General features: G+C 57.6%; 1 protein-coding gene across 4 annotated transcripts in view; it reads left to right on the top strand.

Moving 5' to 3' along the window:
- Positions 1-774: 774 nt before the first annotated feature.
- MCF2L (MCF.2 cell line derived transforming sequence like) overlaps positions 775-16,992 on the top strand; it is a 255,816-nt gene continuing 239,598 nt past the window's right edge. Inside the window, exons 1-2 of one of the 4 annotated variants that reach the window (XM_064361843.1) lie at positions 775-789; positions 7,780-7,952. In XM_064361843.1, coding sequence (XP_064217913.1) covers positions 7,784-7,952 — 169 coding nt within the window. In that variant the 5' untranslated portion in view covers positions 775-789; positions 7,780-7,783. Of the gene's footprint in view, positions 790-3,734; positions 3,777-7,779; positions 7,953-16,992 lie in introns of those variants that run through there. The other 3 variants (XM_064361842.1, XM_064361844.1, XM_064361846.1) reach the window with 3 other exon arrangements.

Here is a 16,992-nt window from a genome sequence, read left to right as displayed (position 1 = left end):
TGCGGGGCTTCAGAGTGGACACAACTTCCCTGCCAGCCGGCTCAGATCCAGGGGGGCAGGTGGGACCCCATTTTACAGGTGAGCCCAAGGAAGTGGGGCCTGGGCCCCGTAAGACCTCCAACCAGTTCCCTGGTCCAGCTCTCACCCCTCTGAGCGGAGCGAGGGTAACCCCAGGTGGCAGGAACTGCACCCCATAGCCACGACCCCGCCCTGCTGCGCCCCCGCTACCCGTCGCGCCCCCCCACCTCCGGCGAACCCCCCCCCCCCACGTCTCGGGCACAAGGGGGAGGGGCGGGAAGAGGGGGAAAGGTGAAGAGAGCAAAGGGTGGGGAGACGGGAGGGCTGCGGAGGGGGGAGAGGCGGAGGCTCTTCCCACGGCCCCGCCTCGCCGCCCTTCCCCCGCCGCTCTCGGCCCCTGCCCCCTCCAGCCCCGCCCCGCCCCTGCCCCCTCCAGCCCCGCCCCGCCCCTGCCCCCTCCAGCCCCGCCCCGCCCCTGCCCCCTCCAGCCCCGCCCCGCCCCTGCCCCTCCAGCCCCGCCCCGCCCCTGCCCCCTCCAGCCCCGCCCCGCCCCGCCCCTGCCCCTCCAGCCCCGCCCCGCCCCTGCCCCCTCCAGCCCCGCCCCGCCCCTGCCCCCTCCAGCCCCGCCCCGCCCCGCCCCTGCCCCGCCCCTTCTCCCTCCCCGCCCAGTGTCCGCGCGGCGCGGGGAGGAGGCGTCAGGACGCGCGGACACCTGCGGGACGCGGGGCGCGGAGCTCGGCGGTCGCGGGAGGGCAGCACCACGGGCGGCAGGTGCGCGCGGGGCGGGGAGGGGCCGCGGGGCGCCGGGAGGAGGAGGAGGGTCGGGCGGGGCGGAGTCGTCTTCCCCGCGTCCCTCAGCCCGGCTGGGGACAGACGCTGGGACCAGGCTCGCGGTCAGGGCGGTCTGGGATCGGCCCCCGCCGCCCCTGCCCAGCGTCCTGCTCTGGGGAACTTCGAGGCTCCCGGTCTGGGGGGCTCGGGTTGGGAGTGGAGGAGCCCCCGCGAGCATCCAGGCGCCCAGGTTCCCTCCGCGTTGTCTCGGGGCTCCTGTCACACCCGGCAGGTGTCACCCCCGGGACGGGCTTCTGCCGATGTTCCGTGGGCACCTCCTAGGGCCACCCCGGGGGCTCTGTCCACCCCTTCCTGCCAGGGCGCTGGGGACCAGTGTCGGGGTGGCTTCTAGGGACAGGGCTGGAGGGGAGGGAGCCTGGGGTCGGCCGCACCTGCATCTTTCATCTGCCTGTCCCCAGGCGGAGGGCAGGAAGGCCTTGCAGCGCGGGCTGGGCTGGCTCCTCCCAGGAGCTCCTTTCCACCTGCCATGGTTGCTGCGGGCTCCTGGCCTGGCTTCAGACCCTTATATAGGATCCTGCCAGAGGGCTGGGCTAGAGGGGTCTCCAGAGCCCAGGCAGGCTCATCCCTGGAAACTCCCGCCCGGGGCAAGGCCAGGACGCCCCGACAGATCCGGGACCCTGAAGGGGTTAAGGTGGCTGAGGGCTGTCCAGGCAGGATGTGCCGCGAGGCATGGCCGTGGGAGGCCCCAGGATGTGTGGCCACGGGGACGGCAGGGCTGGCCACACAAATACAAGTGCGGTCCCCAGGGCTGCCGGCGGGAGTGTCCATGCGGTCCGTCCCTGGCAGGCAGGAGACCCCCATAGCCAGGTGGGTACTGGGTGCGGGGGCTGAGGAGGAGCCTCTAGCCCTGGAGGGGCTCCTGACCTGCAAACTGTGGGGCAAGGGTCGCAGGCTGGTCATGAGAACTGAGTACACACCCAGGCTTTGCCTGAGCTCTGCAGCCTCTGTGGGTGGCTGAGAGGACAGGATACCCAGAGCCTGCAGAGCCCTCAGTCCTGGGGGTTGGTGAGGACTCTGGGGTGAGCTGGCAGTGAGGCAGGCAGGAGAAGGGGGTTTTAAGGGTCCCTCAGGACCCTCCTTCAGCCCCTGTGGGGCCGGCCCCGCCCTCCAGGCTCACAGTGCTGTGCAGGGGCCCAGATGTCTCCCACGCTGGGTTTCCCCAAGAACCTCCCATAGTCTGTGAAATGAGGGAGGCACCTCTCCTGGGAGCCACAGAGTTGCTGTGAAACCCGAGATCATGGGAAACTGCTGGAGTGCCTGAAAGGTCTGCAACATTAGAAGGTGGGCTCCCCACCACGTCTGTGCTGACTTCAGGGCCTGCAGGCACAGCCAGGTACAGAGGGGAAGGGGTACAGTCATCAGACTCGCCAAGGCGTTAGGATTTGCTGCAAGACAGAGGGGCCACGTGCGGCTTCGCATCTGTCCTTCTCTGCAGTTCAGGTCTCTCCGCTGCCCCCCGAGGCCCCCTGCTGACGTTCCCTTTAACTGGTCCCTAACTGGCTGGTCCCAGTCTGCTCTGCCTTGGAGATGCACCCTTGCTCACATTGAGGACCCCAGGGAAGACTCTGACTGAATGTTTGTCTTGGTGACTGAAGGTCCCTTCAGAGGAGAGGACCCTGCCTTTCCGGCTGTGTAATTTGCATTTGTAACGTGGTGGGAGAAGGCCTGGGATTGACAGTGGACACGGAGGAGATGAGTGGTGTAGACTGGCTGAGAACGCCACCGGTTGGCAGCCTTGGTCACCAGTGGAGCTGATTTGGGATCATTTTGGGAGGCTCCTGGAGCAGCCTTGGTTAGCGCTGTGGCTGTAAAGACAGAGTTGCCATGTTCCGTGTGCAGCCGGCTTTCTGTTCGGCCCACCCCGCCTCACTGTGCACTGGCTCCCAAGGACACCATGAGACTCTCATGCGACAGGTGCACGGCTCTGGGCTGAAGCATCACATTGCAGGTTCCTGGACCCCACCACAGCCCTTCCCACCTCACAGAGGGGACAGAGCTGCGTCTTCTGTGTTTACCCAGTGGTGTTTCTAGACTTGAGTCACCAATGAATTCCTGTGGAGGGTCCTTCAGGGGACAGGAGGGCACTGGTCAGGGGCCACACAGGCCGAGAGACCCCCCCTGCCCCCGAGAGGAGGCTGCGCCGGCGGAGCACAGGCCCTAGCTCAGGGAGCGGGCGGCAGTCTGTAGTGCACAGCCAGCTGGAAGGCAGCAGAGTGGCGCTTTGGGAATTTCAAGTCCTCCGCAGATGCACTGGTAGCCTCTGACTCACGTGGCCTGTTCATGGCCACCCCACTTTGGGAAAGCTCCATCATGAGGGTCGCTCCTGGCTTCCTAAAGTGAACCTCTCTGAGCGTCCAGCCGTGATAAGATACGGAGCACTGTTTGGCCACCGAGAAGCTCTTGGGCATCTGTGAGGGCCGCCATCGTGAGCACATGGTCAGGAGCCCAGCCTGAGCCGGATTCAGTGGAGCATCGGGGCTGCCCCGGCCGGCTCTGCGGGGTTCACGGGAAGCCCCACTGCTCCTCCCCAGTCACGCCCGGGGTCTCCTCGGAGACCTGAAGGATTGTCCTCATGGGGATCCACGGCAGGGACAGTGATGGCTCAGCAACCATTGGAACCAGAGCTGGGAAGCTGTGGGACGCCCCAGGTGGAAGTCAGGACGTAACTCACCGTTGGGGCCATGCAGCCGCACCTGTTGAGAAACTGCAGGGCATTACTGAAACTTCCATCACGGTGAAGGAAATCGCAGCAAATCTGTTAAGAAAGTGATGTTGTGGGGACAGAGCGGGTCACCGTGGCTTCTTCGCAGTCTCCATCTTCACTTTTCCGTTTTGTCATTCATTAGAGAAATGCAGAAAGAAGGCAAGACTGACTCCTGTGGGGACAGCCCCGCTTCTGGGTCCAGGTGGGTGGACTTGAGTGGGGTGGACACAGGGTGGGTGGAGCCGGGGTGAGGGCGGTGCAGACTGGCAGTGGGGACAGGAGTGGGGCGGACACAGGGCGGGTGGAGCCGGGGTGAGGGCGGTGCTGACCGGCAGTGGGGACAGGAGTGGGGCGGACACAGGGCGGGTGGAGCCGGGGTGAGGGCGGTGCAGACTGGCAGTGGGGACAGGAGTGGGGCGGACACAGGGCGGGTGGAGCCGGGGTGAGGGCGGTGCAGACTGGCAGTGGGGACAGGAGTGGGGCGGACACAGGGCGGGTGGAGCCAGGGGAGGGTGGTGCTGACCGGCAGTGGGGACAGGAGTGGGGCGGACACAGGGCGGGTGGAGCCGGGGTGAGGGTGGTGCTGACTGGCAGTGAGGACAGGAGTGGGGCGGACACAGGGCGGGTGGAGCCAGGGTGAGGGTGGTGCTGACTGGCAGTGAGGACAGGAGTGGGGCGGACACAGGGCGGGTGGAGCCAGGGTGAGGGTGGTGCTGACTGGCAGTGGGGACAGGAGTGGGGCGGACACAGGGCGGGTGGAGCCGCCGACTGGCAGTGGGGACAGGAGTGGGGCGGACACAGGGCAGGTAGAGCCGCCGACTGGCGGTGGGGACAGGAGTGGGGCGGACACAGGGCGGTTCCGACTGGCAGTGGGGACTGGGGTGAGGGCTGAAGTCGGGGGTGTCAGCTGGCACCTGCCGTGTGCTGAGGCCCAGCTGGCCTCTCACCCTGCAGCAGCAGAGACAGCTCTGGAGGTGCCCTGTGGCCTGCCCAGCGCCAGCCCCAGCCTCGGGCCACGGCTCTGCAGCCTTCACTCTTTAGGGGAGCTCTCCCAGCTCCGCCCCTACTCCACATTATTAATACTGGCGATGTGCGGTTGTCGACACTGTCGTGAGTGGAAGCCGTGTGGCGGCGGCGAGGATCTTTAGTGCCCAGTGCCCAGGATGGGGGATGGGTCATGCTGTGTGACCGCGAGCTCACTGCTTTCCCTGCGCACGTGGCTGACGTCTGCCACGAGGACCCAGCAAACGAGTTCCGAATCCGCATTGACTTGGGTCTTCCGTGCTGCTGGGCTGAGTTCTAGCTGCCGATGACTGTGTCTGCATCTGTCGACAGATTTAATTCTGTGTGTGCGCGCAAGGCGCCTTGCTCAGCCCGGGATGACAAAGTCCAGGGGACCTGGGCCTCTGGTCCAGCCTTGGGCCTTCGCTGCTGGCGGCTTCTCGGGGCTTCGCTCAGGTAAAAGCAGAAACTCCCAGGGCAGCGGCACCTGTTCCGTGCCCTGTGGTCAGGCTGGTCTTGAGTTTTGAGAAGAACAGATGTGAACGGCACCGCATGGGCTGGATGTTTGGCTTCATCATCTGTCCTCTCAGGACAGGGAAGTCTGTTGTTTTCTTACCTCTCAGGAAAACCTACTGCTGGAGAAACAGCAGTTTCCAGACTCTCTCTGCCTGTGTAGTTTGGGGTTAATGCCAACGTCCTTCGCCACGTGAGAGCTGTTGTCTGAGGCAGCTGGAGGAGGGAGATCCTAGAGGAAGGAGGAACCTCCAGGCAGGGGCCTCACCTGCCCCAAGACCCCTGGCCCCAGGTGGCGACCTGCGCCTGCTGCCAAAGATGGCCTGGACCTGCCCTGGGGAGGGAGGGATGGCTGCGCCCTTTCTCCACCACGTCAGTGTGAAGGGCTGAGTGTTCTGCCTGCAGCCTTCACTGGGTGAAAGCAAAGGTCCCTCACTTGGGTCTTTCCCACCGTTTCTTGAGATGGAATGGATGCGAACCCTGTGGAATCTTGTCTCATAGCGGAGAAAAGCCGCAGGAAAAGCCTCGTGGGCTGGTTTCGGGATGGGGCGGACGTGGACGTCGTGCGCCTGGTGTCCGCAGAGCCTAGCTTGGGGACGCGATTGCAGCCGGGGAATAAACACGACGCACACACCTGGCCTTTCTTTTTCCCTTTTGGAGGTTTAAGATCACGATTAGCCTGCTCATGTCTGAACTTCTCTGAGAAGAATTTGGAAGAAAAAAGGACAAAATAGCATTTACCAGGGACATTTTTATTCCTACTTTTTAATCATCAAAATGAGACGTAAGCAATCTGAAACTAAATCTTTAGACCTGCGCCTGCTGTCCTCATGTCTGTCCCCTCCCAGACCTTTCTGCAGAGATGAAGCAGGTGCCAGGACGAGGCGGCGAGCACAGCCAGGTCCCAGTGCGGCCAGTGAGGGTGGGTGTGAGGCACACAGGCAGCCTCGTGGTGGGCTCTGCGAGTCAGTCGGAGAACACGCCACACGTGAGCCAAAGACACACACGAGAAGCCACACGGGAGCCGGGGACGTGTAACAGGTTCTGAACAGTAGTGCAAAGGGATGTGTTTGTGGGGTGGTCGGAGGCACGTGCCCTGATGAGCACTGAGGGGTGAATGTATTTGTGGGGTGGGAGTTGAGGCCCTCAGAGCTTGTGTGTTGGGGGAAGAGGCGGGGTGGAGAAGGGCAGCCTCTCCCGTGAGGGGCGTGGGTGTGGCCCCAGTGTCCCCTGAGTGTTTCGTATCACCCTGTCCTGGGCGGCTCCTTCGTCCTTAAAGGGTCCACGTGGTGGGACAGTGGTGCTCGTGGCGGGTCTGCTCTCCAGGGCCGGGCATTGCTGATTGCAGGCCTCCCCGGGGACTGACAGCAGCAGCCTGTGGGGTGCTCTGGGCAACTGCAGGTCTGACCTGAGGGATGAGGATGGGGATGGGGTTTAGCTAAAGACGATGACAGCGGGAGACGCCCCAGCAGGGGCTTCTGAGCAGCTGAGCAGGGATTTCAGGTCAGAGGGAGGCAGGCGGCCCCTTCCCAGGAGGATGTTGGGGCAGGATGGTTTCCCAGGGGTGGCACCGAGGCCCAGGCAGCAGCAGAAAGTCGCCATGGGATGCAGCATGAAGAGTAGCTTGGACAGCGACATCCCTGCTGGAGCCACCAATACCTTTTTTTTTTTTAATTAATTTTTTTTTTTTTGAAACAGAGTTTCACTCTTGTTGCCCAGGCTGGAGTGCAATGGCGCAATCTCGGTTCACTGCAACCTCCGCTTCCCAGGTTCAAGCGATTCTCATGCCTCAGCCTCCTGAGTAGCTGGGATTACAGGTACATGCTACCACGCCTGGCTAATTTTTGTATTTTTTAGTAGAGACGGGGTTTCACCATGTTGACTAGGCTGGTCTTGAACTCCTGACCTCAGGTGATCCACCCGCCTCGGCCTCACAAAGTGCCGGGATTACAGGCGAGAGCCACAGTATGGTTTATTTAAGTAAATCGCTGCCATCTTTATTCCTAGGGAAGGGGTCCTGCTGGTGTGACGCCGACGGTGGGAAGTCGTGGTGAGCCATAAATGTGCTGACGGCAGCAGGGAAAGGCACGCGAGGGGAAGGGCTGCCAGAGGCTTCGGTCTGAGATGCAGCTGCTAGTTTTCTCTTTACATTTCGGGTTCTTCCCAAACACTTCGTGTAGCTTTCTCTGCCAAATTTTCGGTGAGGAATTATGCTCTAAAGTTTCTGGAGCCCGGAGGACGTTCTCTGCTTAGGGGATTTAGACATGTTTTAGGTGACCTGAGTAAGCACTCAGCACTGACTTTGAAAGGTTACCAGTTCCATGAATTAGGGGCCGAAATCTGGAGAACTAGGGACTTCCGTGTCCTTTGAAACAGGAGCGTACATGTCAACGGGAAAACCTCGTCTGGTATTTTTTCTTTTCTTCAGCAGCAGAAGTCAACAATGTTTTGCTCGTGCGACTCTTTATGTCAGTGTTACAGTTACGGAAGAAGGTTTCTTGTTTGAGTGAGCACTGATGAGGGAGACATTCACTGGAGAAGACAGAATTTAATTTCTGACATACTGTCTCCACTGCGGAGTAAATACCACCGGAGGCTGTAACTAGTTACTTCGGGTTCGTTCCGAGAATCAGTTCTTAAGTCTCTGCAGCGTGACCTCACCGTCCTTTTAAAATCTTTCTGCCCTGCAGCCTCATGTTTGACTGCTGGAGATTTCTCCTGTGCAACAGACCTGGAAGCAACAGTTATTCTTCCCCACGACGGCCCGATGAGGCCAAAAAGGAGGAAACGGATCACCAGATCGACGTGTCTGACGTCATCAGGCTTGTCCAAGACACACAGGAGGCACCGGCGACTGCTGCAGGTAGGTCCTGGTGCTGTGGCCTCATTTCATCTCGCGGCTCTCACTGCTGACGGGGCCTGCGCCGTCCTTTGCTATTCTGGTCCTTTTAGAGATTGATATGGGGGACGCGTGACCCCCCAGGTGTCAGGCTGTGGGAGGGCTGAGGATGGGTTCATGTGGCTTTTACCTGCGCAGGTCCAAGTTGGGAAGACTTGTCTCAAGATGTGTGGTCTCTTATCTAACTTGGCATCGGCTGTCTAAGTGGGTATTTTAAAATGAGTTTGGCTCCAGTTAGAGATCATGAGAAATGTTTCTTTGGGTTCCAAATAAAGCCCAGTATACCTGAAGGGAATGATTTATCGGCTTCGCTTCATTCTTTAGAAAGAAAAGAGCTATTGTTTGAATTTGCGTGTGGTCATATTAACATGACAAAGCTTCAGCTGGGCGTCAGACCAGTGCCCCCACCAAGACATCTGGAGTTGGCTGCACCCTGAGGTGAGAGCCGGGCAGACCTGGGGTGTGAGTCGCCTCCCCGAGCTCAGCCTGACCTCCTGATCCAGGCCCCTGCCCGTCTGAAAGTTCTGCATGTGTTTTCAAACCTGAGCACGGGGCTGAGTTCTCTTCCTTTGCCTGCATTTAATTATGTGTTGCCATTTCTTCCCAAACTGATTCCAAAAGTCGTTTTCACTAGACAAAGCCAGTGTGGCACTCGCCACCGAGGGCAGGCGTGGATTTGGTAGCCGAGTGCTGGCCTGGCACTGCAGAATCCATCCTGCGGCTGGATAGGCCGTGTAGGCTTCTAGCGCCAATGGGGTGGCTGCTGAGCTGAGAAGGGATTTTGGTAATTCTGCTGCCTGCTCTAAATCAGGTGCTTTCTGAACCTTATCCTAAGCTGGCATTTGCACTGATTGGTGTGGAGGCTTGCTGGGTCACGGCATCATTCTGAGACTTTCGCGTTCTCAGTCCACCCTGTCCGCATCCCACAGCCGCCGCCCTGAGGGCTGGTACTGGGGAGTCCGTCTGTTCCGTGTCTGCAGGTGAGACCCACCCTGGCCCGTCTTCAGCTCAGCTCTGTGTGTCTGCTGCTGTAGAAAGACTCCACCTGGTGACTGCCAGTGTCTGTGGCTCCCTGGCCCAGCGGTTCTGGGCCAGGACTTCTGTAGACTCGTGCACCTGGAAATGCAGGCTGCTCGGTTAGAGTTGGCTGGCTGTGGGGTTGCGTCTCGATGTAATCGCCCCAGCCGGGTCTGTGCTTAGTTTTGTGGGATTGAGAATTTGATTTCCATCACTTCCCTTGTCAGTGACTGTTGCGAATGAGAGGCTGAAGCCTGAACCTCTCAGGACTCTCCCGGGTTGAGAACCAGGTGTCCTCATTATTCCCTGGCACACCGCCTGCTTCTCTGCAGTGTACACACCCAAGAAACCCCGTGAGCGAGGAGGCAGCTACTTCCTACAAGAGCGAAGCGGGAGGGCTGTCAGGACCGTGGCGCACACGGCTTAGCTGTTGCGCTGGGGGCTTCAGAGGTGGGTGGGAGTGAGGGGCTACTCAGTGCTTGCAGACACCTGGCTGCCTGACCTCTGCGACTGGAAGGTCATCAGGTCTTCCCGCGCTCCGCATGGCTGTGAATTAACTGCCCGTGGCTGCTCAGAATCTGGCCATGGTTGGCACTGGTGCCTTTCCCTGAACACCCGAGCCTCGCATGAACCAGCTGTGGGGACCGACGGAGCTGGCTGCGGTTAGGGCTAGGGTTAGCTTTAGGATTAGAAGTTAGGGCTAGAGGTTAGGGTTAGGGGTTAAGGTTACCGTTAGGGTTAGGGTTAGAGGTTAAGGTTAGGGTTAAGGTTAGGGTTAGGGCTAGGGTTAGGCTTAAGGTTAGAAGTTAGGGATCAGGTTAGGATTAGAGGTTAGGGTTAAGGTTAGAGGTTAGGGTTAGGGTTTAGGGTTAGGGGTAGGGTTAAGTGTTAGGGGCCGGGTTAGGGGTAGGGGTAGCTTTCGGATTATGGTCAGGGAACCCTCACAACTGACCTAAGTGCTCTGATGTTTCTCAATGTACCAAGCTCTCCCGGGCTCAGGAGTGCGCCGGGGTCAATCACTGGCTGTGGAGCACGTCCTGGCCCTACGCTCCGGCTTTTTCTCTTTCCCCTATTGTCCCCAAAAGCTTGAGTGGTTGAGAAGCCTCTGCACCATCGTGGTCAGCAGTGGCAGCAGGCAGGCCGCTGCGGTGAGGAGCCCGGATGTGTGGCTGTTCAGAGCACCCCCACTCTGCGTGCCATGGCTCTTAGTAATGTCACATCTGACTTCTTCCTCTCCAAACTCACAAAACCTCTTTGATCCCTGAGTCCCTGCGGCCCGGGGCTGGCTTTACCGAGAAAGCTCTTAAGGCAGCTTCCCTCCACCCCGGCTCCAGGGGATTGGAAGGTAATCTGCTTAGCGTTCTGAGCGGGGAAGCCCTTCTGGCTGTCCTTGCCTCGTCTGCTCTGTGCGGACTGTGGCCTGCGGGGAAGCACACTGGCTCTCGGGCCCTGCCTGTACCACGCCTGCTCTGTCTCCAGGTCACCTGGGGGCCTTGGCAATGTCCTAGCCCAGCTGGCTGGACACCCTTGTTGGTGATCAAACCTGTTTGTTTCGGGACAGTTTTGAAATCAGTGACAGGTTTTCTTTCATTGTCGTAAAATAGACACCCCATGAAATTTACCATTTTAAGTGCTTTTAAGTGTACAGTTTCCTGGTATTAAAGTCACCACCTTCCATCTTCAGAACTTTCTCGTCTTCTCTGAAACTGTCCCCATTAGACACCCACTCCCATTCCCCAGCCCGACACCCACCAGCCTTCTTTCTTTCTTCGTGAGACCGACTACCCTGGGGCCTCACGTAATTGGAGGTTCTTACCTCAGCATAACGTTCTCGGGGTTCATCTGTGTTGCAGCGGGTGACACAGTTTCCTTCCCTTTTACGGCTGAGTAATATTCCATGGTGTGGGTGGCCACATGTGTTTATTCATTCATTTATCAATGGACGCCTGTTTCACAGCTGCCTCTGCTATCGGGAATAATGCTCCTGTGAACATGGTGTGCAAATACCTGTTCAGGCCCCTGCTTTCAGGCCTCGGGGCTGCCTCCTCAGAAGTGGAATTGCTGGATCATACGAGTATTTGTTTTGAAGCCATGATAGAGGGTGATTCCCCCTGTTCTATCTTTGTTTTCCTGCTGGGCGATGAACTGAGTCCCATCCAACTTCCACGCTCCCACTCAACAGACACGTGTCTTGGAGAAGGTCACGGGAGGCCTGGGCCGTGCTGGGTAAACACTGAGGAGCTTGTTTCCAGCTCGTTGCGGGCGGTCTGTAGCTGCTCTGTTTGCTCTCGCTTTCCTTCACGCTTCCTCATTTCGGCATGCTGCCCTGACAGTGTGTTCCACCACGTGGTTCCAGCGACTTTGCCATTCACCGTTTCACCGTCAGCTGTGGGGGGGACACTCTGCAGACAGGCCTCCTCAGGGCACTCCACCGAAGGTCAGCTCTCGCAGCTCTGCCACAGGAGAGAATGGCTGAGTCCTGGCGACTGCGGCCTTTGCAGGGGCTGCAGTTGTGCGTTGGTGAATCTGGCCGGGGAGCATGATCGGGGAAGGTGTGACTGCAGTTAGCTCCCTGTGGCTTCTGGAGCTCACCCTCTGCAGGATCTGTCTTGTTGAGAAATGCACGTGCCCACAGGAACATGCACACATGCTTCTGTACACACATGCTTATGTACACACACGCACACAGAGTGCATTTATTACACCATACACACATGCACACATGCTTCTGTACACACGCACACAGAGTGCATTTATTACATCATACACACGTGCACACATGCTTCTGTACACACATGCTTATATACACACATGCTTATATACACACATGCTTCTGTACACACACGCACACGGTGCATTTGTTATATACACACATGCACACATGCTCGTGTACACACACGCACACAGAGTGCATTTATTACATCATACACACGTGCACACATGCTTCTATTCACACATGCTTCTGTACACACACGCACATGGTGCATTTGTCATATACACACATGCACACATGCTCATGTACACACACGCACACACGGTGCATTTGTTATATACACACATGCACGCATGCTCGTGTACACACACGCACACGGTGTATTTGTTATATACACGCATGCATGCATGCTCACGTACACACACGCACACACGGTGCATTTGTTATATACACACATGCACGCATGCTCGTGTACACACAAGCACATGGTGTATTTGTTATATACACGCATGCACGCATGCTCGTGTACACACATGCACACGCGGTGCATGGGGTGCGTGTGGAGCTTGCCTGGCTCTCTTCTCCCTGGCAGTGCTTTTCTATCAAAACCCCAGCGCCCGCTCCACCGTGAGCGCGTGGCCTTGCTCTTCAGCGGTGCCTGATGCCTCTGGCTCTGGTGGGTCAGGCGAGAGCAGAGGCTGGGGGGATCCTGTTGTTCGGCCTCTGTGGAAGGACCTCTGTCATCTCAGAATTGAGGTTGAGAGAGGAAGAGGCTGTGTGCACAACGTCCTTGTACAGCAGAGGTGAGCCCCCCCACGGCACAGGCCAGCACCTCCAGCTTTAGGGTGGCTCACAGGGCCTCCTGTTAGAAACTCCATCTGTCCCGACTGGCCAGTGGTGTCTTTAAAGATGCCAGTGATTTTTTCCCAGCAAACCTTTGCGCATCACGCCGTTCAGGTGCGGGGCAAAGCTCTGTGGATGAAAGAAGGAGGGGAAGACCATCGTGACTTGGCTTCAAATGAAAGGAGAGCAGCACAGAAACAGACAGGTTTGCCGCCTCGGGTGGAAACGCGATGTGGCTGTTTCGTGCCAGAAGTCTTGGTGTACAGATGATGTCATGGCTGGACCTAACACTTCAATGCTTTATGGTAGAGATTGCACTGGGTTCTGAGGAGGGACCTCATCTCCACCTGGGGGCAGGCAGGAGGGCTGGGAAGGACCAAGACTTGCCTCAGCCTTGAGAAGTGAGGGGGCTGTGGCATTCAGATATGAGTCTCACAGAGGGGTTTGCAGAAGCACTTAGCTGGAGCTGAAAGTGTGCTTTGGGAAAGGCGAAAATGACCACAGGAAACGGATGCTTGGAAGGAAATCGGCTTTTTGGCCATCCGCTCTGTTTCTGGCAAGGTGGGGAATCACGGCTCGGTGGAGGATGGCTGAGTCCTGGTGACTGCGCCTTTGCAGGGGCTGTAGCTGTGCATCTGCGAATCTGACGGGGGAAGATGCGTTTTCTCAGGCTCCTTCTGGGTCTGGGTCTAGCTGTTGTATGCTGACGATGGGGACGGGCTGGTGTTTCTTGCAGCCCACGGAAGGTGTTCTTTAACAATTTGGTAGACTCTGGACTTGAAACTTCCTGGTTCTTCGTGCAGTTCTCAAAGCTCAAGATTTTCTTGGGAGATTCACTTTTTCCCTGCATGCCGTTTAGCGTTGCAGAAAACAGCTCTGAGACGAAGCGATCTCGGCAGCACGCCGCGTTGAAGAACCACGGGCGTTGGGAGAATGAACTCCCCACCGCTCCACCTCACATCTTTTCTTTGTGGTCCTGTGAGTCCCGGGTGAGACAGCCTCAGAAGATGAACGTGGTGTTTGTGGAACGCGCACGTGCGGCGTGGCTGTCAGTGATTAACTTCTTTTCCACCTTCCTGACTCCTTGGCATCTTTGTTACGTGGACTTTGTGTATTACTCAGGAAGCTGGCAGGAATTCCTAGTTTTTTTAAGGGAATGTTTTCAGCGCATATGAACTCTCAGACATTTGGGGACGAGTTGTGTTACTGGTTAACGTTGGAAGCATGACTGGTATCTGCCCATGCCCGCTGCCAAGGGCGTGGGCAGCTCCCCAAGGCCAGGTGAGATGCTGGCATGGGGGCACCTGTGCCTGGAGTGGACCACCGCCCCAGCTCCCACAGGGGCCCCCTGTCTCCCCAGCACCCCCGATTCTAGTTTGCCTAAATCGACTGTTCTGAAAGGAATTGGCTGGAGTATTTTTCCTCTTTTAATTAAAGTGAATGTGACCTATTACCTGAAACAGAAGAGCTGCTCCAAGCTGCTGGAGAGACTCCTCGGGCGAGCGGGAGGTGTCTGGGGACAGCAGTTCCTCCCCAAGAGCCTCTTGTCCGAGCCAGAGCCGCTGCGGCACGCCCCGGAGCACGCGTGATTCTGTGCTTGCTTCCTCAGAAAGTTAGGGGCTTTGTGCCTAACTGCGTGCTCTATAATACCTGCTCTATGATTAAAGTCAGAGTTCTCCTCTGAAGCAAGTGTGTTTGACATAACAGAATCAAAGGTGGGCATCACCAGTCACCAGCGCCCCAGACACAAACGCCACGCTCGTATTTGTCCACGCGGCTCTCAGCTTTGCCGACGGGATCATCTGGGTAGGGGGCTTCACTTGGTTTGAATTGTTCCCACTGCAAAGAAATTCTCTGCTTCCCACTCTGGTTAGGATTCTGCCCATCCGTCCAGGGCCGCCAAAAACGCTGCCTGTTCCTGAGGGAGCCCCTGTTTCCAGCCTCTCCCCGGGCTGTCTAATCCCTGACCTGTGATTCCAGCAGAGGTCTCGGGGTCTCGTCCACGGCGAGCTGGGGTCCCGCCAGGTCCTCAGGAGGCACTCGGCAGCGTGAGCATGTCCCTCGCCTCTGTGTCCACCGACCCGCCTCCCCGCCCAGCTCGGGTTGAAGCCGGGTAAGGCGTTGATCCCATGCGCTGTCTGCAGGGGTTTGGGACAGGCCTGGCCATTCACCCAGGGTTCCGAGCAAACGTCTTCCTCTTCCGTGTGCCAAGTCAGGAGCGCACTTGGGAAGTCCTGCTCTAGTGCAGACGGCGGCAGTCAATGCATCTGTCCAATTGAATGGCAGGTCGTGCTCTGTAGCGTTTGGGGGAGTTTCTAGTAACCAAGGGGATGAATCCTTTGGAAGGATCTGACGGAAACAAGAAATAAAAAGGGTTTTTTTTTGAGGTGGAGTCTTGCTCTGTCGCCCAGGTTGGATGGAGTGCAGGGGCGCACTTGGCTCACTGCAGCCTCCGCCTCCTAGGTTCCAGTGATTCTCCTGCCTCAGCCTCCCGAGTAGCTGGAATTACAGGTGCCCACTACCACGCCCAGCTAATTTTTGTAGTTTTAGTAGAGACGGAGTTTCACCATGTTGGCCAGGCTGGTCTTGAACTCCTGACCTCAAGTGATCCCCCCACCGTGGCCTCCCAAAGTGCTGGGATCACAGGCGTGAGGCACCGCGCCCGGCCAAGAAATGAAAAGATTTTCCTGCCTGAACCTTAGAACTGTACGTGAGAAATCACCAAGACTGACCGGCCAACAAAACCCTGGGAAATGATTTCAGCAAAGGATGGGTGTTGATCTGTGCATCTCTCTGACAGAGCAGAGTGAAAAGGAGGCATGCCTTCATAGAAAGCCTATATAAAGCTTGCCCAGAAAGAGTCTGACCTGTTCAGTGTAAGGAAATGTGATGCTGACCCCAAGGTCTCTTTCTGTTTCCATGTTCATGGCCGAAAATTCAAAGCCTCCGGTAAGAATGCCAGTCCTTATCGATAATACCGGAAAAGAATTAGTGTGAGTAAAAATCTTCAAATATTTTTAGTTTTCAGTCAGTAATGCTCACGCCTAAGAATTAAAACTAAGAAAATGATAAAAATATTGTCACAAACATTCATGAACAAAGGTGATCATCACAGCTGTTGTTTATAACTGTGAACACTTGCAGGAAAGCAAAATGACAGCAGTTGGGGTTTGGAAATTACTTAGTTGTTGAGATCATAATCCTCCCTGGCACGTGTTACACTATAATAAGTGAAATTGCCAGTTACAAAACCAGTACACAGTCAACAATTTTGTAAACGCTGAATATGTGCAGTTTTGTAAAAGACTTAAGATATGTACCTAAAATGTAAATGGTTTTAGTCATCCATGTGCCATGTGCTGTTCTTTTTGTTTTTCTGCACGAGGAAACCTTATCTCTGTCAGAATAAATATTTCTTAGAACAGGAAATTAGACAAAACCAGTAGGCATGAGGGGCGCTGGGGCTTCCTGGCCCCCAGTCCCCGGTTTACCGCTGACGCCCGTTCTCGGGAGAGCTCTTCTCACCTTCACCGTCCTGGCGGCTGTCTTCCCGGACTGTGCGCTGGTGACCTGAGGGGTGTTAATTACCCAACACTTTTCAAGGGGAAAATATTTCGTGGTAGAATTCGTCTGAAATTCTGCTGGTGACACCTTGGAGAAGTAGCTACATGTAAAGAAAGCCACAGCCAAAATGCAGGCCAGGGGGCCCGGCAGTTTCCAGAATCTGGGGGGTGGGGCTGCCTCTCTCAACCCTGCCCAGGGCCTGGCCACCTCCTGCCCAGCGTCGGAGCAGTGCATGGTGATGGGGCTGGCATTGAACCCAGCGGGTCTTTGGGAGCTTGTCCTGGTGGCGGGCGGTGAATGTCAAGGCCTCCTTGGGAGCCTTAGCCCAGTTCTATTTTCCATAACAGATCAGTGACTGCAGAAGACCCAGCAGCCGGGTTGGGCCCAAGGTGACGGCCAGAGGGAGTCCATTTGCAGTGGCCCATGGCCAGAATGGGTCTGGCTGGCCGGCCCCTGTGTCACATATGTAGCCGTGAGTCCCAGGGTCTGTCTGCAGCCCCGCCCAGCACCATCCATGCAGGGTGCAGACCCAGGTGCTCGCCCACCTCGTGTCCACGAGGCCCAGCTCCTCGTCCTGGGTGCCCACTACGTTCTTCTCTCCTGGCGTGGCCGCCAGGTTGGCTGTGACCCCTGGATCCTGTGTGCTGCAGGCTCCCCTGGGAGTGGTGCACCCATCATGCTCCTCTGAAATCCTCCTCACTTCCAGAGACCTGGGCCCCGGGCCTCGCCCAAGCCCCTGCTGTGGTCACCCTCAGGTGTCTCAGCCCTGGACGTGGCACCTCATTCAGTCTTCATCCCTTCCCAGAGGCTGAGTGCGTGGCGAGCCTGCCCCTGCCTTCGCTCACAGAATACCTGGGGCCTCATGCG

The sequence above is a fragment of the Aotus nancymaae genome, unplaced genomic scaffold (genome assembly GCF_030222135.1).
Source record: "Aotus nancymaae isolate 86718 unplaced genomic scaffold, 86718_ANA_hifiasm-v0.15.2.pri h1tg000044l, whole genome shotgun sequence".
Taxonomy (NCBI): domain Eukaryota; kingdom Metazoa; phylum Chordata; class Mammalia; order Primates; family Aotidae; genus Aotus; species Aotus nancymaae.
This window is presented reverse-complemented; position numbering and strand designations above follow the sequence as displayed.